Source organism: Phlebotomus papatasi, chromosome 3, assembly GCF_024763615.1.
Source record: "Phlebotomus papatasi isolate M1 chromosome 3, Ppap_2.1, whole genome shotgun sequence".
NCBI classification, from domain to species: Eukaryota; Metazoa; Arthropoda; class Insecta; order Diptera; family Psychodidae; genus Phlebotomus; species Phlebotomus papatasi.
The window spans coordinates 34,826,023-34,831,367 of NC_077224.1; the positions used below are offsets into that span (position 1 = coordinate 34,826,023).

At 33.0% G+C, this 5,345-nt stretch overlaps 1 protein-coding gene across 1 annotated transcript; it reads right to left on the reverse strand.

Moving 5' to 3' along the window:
* Positions 1-206: 206 nt before the first annotated feature.
* LOC129805257 (uncharacterized) lies at positions 207-1,431 on the reverse strand. The gene is made up of 3 exons (XM_055853039.1): positions 1,405-1,431; positions 442-1,330; positions 207-382 (listed from the first exon to the last, which is right to left on the reverse strand). The coding sequence occupies exons 1-3, from the start codon at positions 1,429-1,431 to the stop codon at positions 207-209; spliced, it is 1,092 nt and encodes a 363-aa protein (XP_055709014.1).
* Between the last annotated feature and the right edge of the window lie 3,914 nt (positions 1,432-5,345).

The window sequence follows — 5,345 nt, forward strand, 5'->3', positions numbered from 1 at the left end:
AAAATTTTGTCTGTCGATGTTGGATAAGTTGGATAACGATAAAAATTTCACTGAACGAAGGATTTATTTGAATTTGAAATTGTTTAACGGTCATGTTCACGTGGCTTTTCAAGTATAAAATGGAAAATTGTCTTCTTTTGAGTTAATTCTTGGACTTTAGAGTGATTTATTGAAAGATTTTCAAGTTATTTGACAATTGAGTGAAATTAGGATCGCGGTGGTCCAGATAAATTTCTGTATTGCCATTCAGCAGCTCCCCAACCTCTAACTCCATTCACCGTGAATCGTGAAAGTAATTCTACGACTCTGCTCTCCCTTTCTAAACCAATGAAGAACTCCTGGATGGCATAGCAATTCACCTCCACAAGGTAAGTCTTGAGTTCTGCAATAAATTTATTTAATTTCTTAAGCTAGACCCTAGAAATTAACTCAAAAGCTTACCTGTTGTAAAGGTAAAAGCATAATTCTGAGGAGGATTCCCATTTTCTCCATGTTGGTAAAGTTTAAAATTGCAATCCGTAACAGGATGATTTTTCTTCCCTTCTGAATCTGTTACAAATCCAACTACAATGCTAGAGAAATTCACAGGAATAGAAATTACTCCAATTGTTATTCTCGTGCCATCTTCCAAAGTGAAGAAGTGCATAACGTATCTGTGAAAGATCCTCCAATCCCTTTGGAGGCCAAAACTGTGATCCCGAACAGAATTCACCGAGATATCGTACTTTTCATCTTCAATTATAACATATCCTTTAACATCTCCATACTGCTCATAATGGGTCTGATGGAATGTCTTGAGGTTCTCAAAGTACTCCCTTGTCCAAGATTCCCGCGACATTGCTCTTGCTGCACTGGAAAAGTGCATATCCGTGTCGTAGTTGAAAACCGGAAGATTGCTGGTAAATGTAGCATTGAGTTCAACATCAAAAGCTTCAGATTTTGCTGACTCAAATTGCATTTTGCCCTTGTAGATAATCTTCCAGGTCTTCATGGGGATCAATGGTTTCAAATGTAGGCCTTCAGCTTTAAATTGATTCCCATCGGATTCAGTTTGATAGAGATTTGTGTCCGGAAGTTGAGGAGAAAGCAAAAATTTATCACTAAATTCTGGGATACGAAGATAGAGAAAACCATTAACGAGGTTGTTCTTTCTTCTGGCTAATCCACACATTAACACTTGCTGGTCCTCAGACGATCCATTAAAGTAAACCGCATCTATTGCATTTTTGTGGTAAGATAGAGGCTGAACTTGATCCAAATCGTCAAAATTAGGTGGTTCAATATCTCCACTAAAGTACTTTCTGACTCTCAACCTCAATATTTTGGACTTCTACTTTCACAGGGTTCACAAAGAAATTAAGATTAGATAATCTTCAAAAAAGAAACACCTGTCTGATAACTTACCTGTCGTAATTTTAAGAGTATAGCCATCAGAATATATTTGATAGTCGAAAACTTTGCATCTTGTCGATAAACACCACAGATTACACTTCTTGGACGGTGGTTCTTATAGTAGAGGTAGAGAATAAGGAATGCAGCGAGGATGATCTCGTAATAAAACCCTAAACCAATCATTATGAAATCTCAAATCAGAAAAAAACTTGAAGAACTAGGTCTTCTCTCAAGGAAGACTACCTTATCACTGAAACGAAAGCAAGTAAGTGAGACTGAGAATATTGCCCGTATTGAATTTTTATCAATCTACTCGCTGATAATAAAAAAAAGACAGAATGGTAAAGATAATCTGCAAAATAATTTTGGAAATATATAAATGTTTTAAAATAAAATAAAACATTAATTAGGGGAGACCGGGGTAGTTAGCCAACAAATGAAATTTTTGATTGCGTATAATTTGTGCAAAAAATGTTTGTATGAGGCTGATAACTATTTCAATGAATAGTAAGGGAAGTTACTTAATTTAGAAAAAAGAGTGGTTTCGTCAATATTCCTTCGAAGGCAAAACTATAACATACCATTATCTAATACTATGGGTGGCTAATGCCCTAGACACACGACTTAAGCCGAGAGACGGCCTAGTGGAAAATGATGGAAATGCACTTTAACCAATATTTCTAATATAATTACACTAAGCCGTGTCTCGGCTAATCCTCAAGTCTGTCAAGGCCCTAATTCTACCCCGGTCTCCCTGTTGCTCTTAGATTAAAATAAAATAAATCCTTTAAAATTAATCTAGATTAATTCAAATAAATAAAGAGCAAATCCTCTTATAACTAAACTTGGAGAATAAATTATTATTTAACAAAATCTGTCTGTTCTGAAATTTTACTAAAAAAAAATTATTCGAAAATAAATCTTTCATCTTTATGCGATTTGATTTCAAGAACCAAATAAAAAGTCTTTAAAAGAAAAAAAGAAAAATTTTAAAATCATGAGCGGGATATTATGATTAAAAACTTGTACGTACACCTTGGAAGTAAGGGACATTTGAAATGAGAAAGCTTTGCAATTGGGCTTTTCACCTCTTTTTATGTGGAATTGGGCCTTATCATGATGTAACTTAGCTTAGCAATTGGTCTTCTGAGCTAAATTATTTCAGAATAATGTCAAGTTTAATTTAAAAAATAGAAGAAAAAAGCTCAATTTCAAAGCTACATCATTTCAAAGGTGTCCGAATTCCCCCTACAGATCTTCGGAAGCTATTCAAAAATCAGTTCTCACTTCTAGTGCTGATTGCTGATTGTACTTTCTATTTAATTTTAAATTTAGGAAATTCTAATTCTTTTAATTAAAAAAAACAACAAAGCATTATCAGATTACCAGTGAAAAAATGTCTTATAAATATATTAAGAATTTGTCTAAAAAATTCCAAACTATTTCTCAAACTTTCTATTTCGTTGAATATATTATATTCAAAGGACTTGAATAATTTATATTCTAATATTTTCGATATTTGAAGAAAATACATGTTAGAAGAATGGGTTACAAGTTTCAAAGACCATAATGGACCCTACATTTTGTACTTTTAAAACTTGCTATACTCTAATTCTGTGCATTTTGACTTAAAAGTTCTGTGATTGATGTGTTGTATTTTCTTAATTTAAATTTCAAAACGCCGATAGTGAAAACTTCTAAAGGTATCTATACTTGGAAGCAATTTTCGTCAAAATTTGCTATTTTGAAGGAAATCGTGTGTACTGTTATTAAATTACTCCCAAGGATGATTGGGTCACTTTAATCATTTAAGGACGAGGTCAAAAATTAGGGATCAGAAAAAACAGTTTTTCAGACATTTTAGAGCAAAACGCAACTTGAGAAGGCCGTAGGAGAAATTTCATTTTTGGGTCACCGGTGACCCAATCCTCCTTAAAGGGTTAAGGACGATTGGGTTAAGGACTCTCTTGGAGTTCGAGCAGTTAAAATATTCACACGATTTAAACTAAATTGCTGTAACTACGCTCTATTTATATTTAAAAAAAATCTGTATATCAAATCATTGTATAATAATCTAGGTAGTAATATTACGGCGGTTTTGTTTACAAATGTGCTTTGAGACGTGGCACTATGGAGTCGCTAGTGTCTCAACGTTTGTCAAATTATTTTTCCCGCCGAGAGTAATTTTTCCTTCTTTTTCCTTAGTTGCCTCTCGGCAGTTGCATGGAATGGGTGGATATTGCTGCGTGCACTGCCGACGGCAATACACACACCTCACAATGCACACAATGCGCACACTAAGCCACCTCGCACTGAGCGATCAGGCGAGAGGAAGCGTGTGAATGTATGAATAAAATATTTTCTGTGAGAAGGATTTCATTGTTTCTCACTCATTTAGTGTCTCATGAGATTATTGATTTTTCTATGTGAAGATGTAACATTCATCATCCTATGCGGATTTCATTTGATTCTTTTTCCGTATGAGAATTAAAAGAAAATAGTAATTTTTATCGTAAGAAATGTTTTACTCTCAGCAAATAAAAAAAATTAACCACTCTCTCAGGAGATAAACCAATATTGCAGCTAGAAAACACATCATATTTATCAATAAAAACGCACCATATTAATTAATCAATGAAATATTTTATTTCGTTAAGTAAAATACCTGACGTTGAAAAGAAGTCGTTTTTTTTATAAAACTACATTGATTTACATACCCTTGTGCTTATATTTCCTTTAACGACAATATTTCATTATTTCTCTGCAATAATATTTTCTGATTTCTCGAAATATCTATCGACACTTCTAAAAATCTTCGCTGAATAAATTCTTAAAAAAAAAAATAGAAAAAAACATAACATAGGTATAGAGCTAGTGGGGCTATTGAAAGGCTGCAACAAATTCGGACAATATTTATTTAAAAAGTACTGAAATATGGGAAAAATGCAACTAAAGACAGGAAGTAGATATCTCTCACCGTTAAGCCTCTGTAACCATAAGAAACAATTTAAAAAAATAAATATTTCCGGCAGAACTAAGTTTCTGGGATTGAAAAAAAAAATGATTTTTTTTTGACGGTGTAAGGGAAAGTTTATGGGAAAAACTAATTTTTTGTGATATAAAATTTCTTTTTCAATCACTAAAATTTAGTTTTTTTCTACAGATTTTCTCTCAAACCATTTTGCGTGCTCACCTAAAAGACAAGAAATAATTTTCGAGATTAAGGAAATAATTCGAGATTAAGAAATAATTTTCTTGAATTATTCAAGATGGCAATTTTTGTGGCGATTAGTGTCGACGTCGACATGTTCAGCTGGACTATCCCACCCGGCAAATTCTGCAGAATTCTGCAGAAATTCGTCAGATTTGAATTACTAACTACCGAAAAATCAGCAGAATTTCTGCAGAATTTTGTTCTAAGGTGGATCCGATCGTTGTATGAAAATTCTGCAGAATTTTCTGCAGAATTTCTATAGAAAATTTTAAAATTATCGGCAGAATTTCTTTAGAGTATTTAGATGATTTCTACATTTCTTCTACCCTTTCTAATGTTTCTAAACATTATTTTAACTACATAAAAATATGTATTTCAATTTATTTAAAATTCAATTTTTATTCAACAATTTTACGTGAATACTCTCTTTTTTACAATATTATTATGATGTTATAATACAATATTATTAAATCAGCCGTAATAGAAAATACGAAGGGGAAGGAAATGGTTAGAAAACACGAAAGAAATTCGCTATGCTCACGAAGTCGCACGACTATCCCGAAGCCACACGAAGTGGAGTTGGTAAATTTCAAGAAATTTCATGAATTTCCGCCTAAAGTAGGTGGCGACTGCTGTGAAATTTCTGAAATTTTACCATCTCTAACACGAAGTATCCGATTGAATGACAAGAAACGTTAAAATTTCAAAAGTGCAGAATTGCAGATCGAAGTTTTGCTGG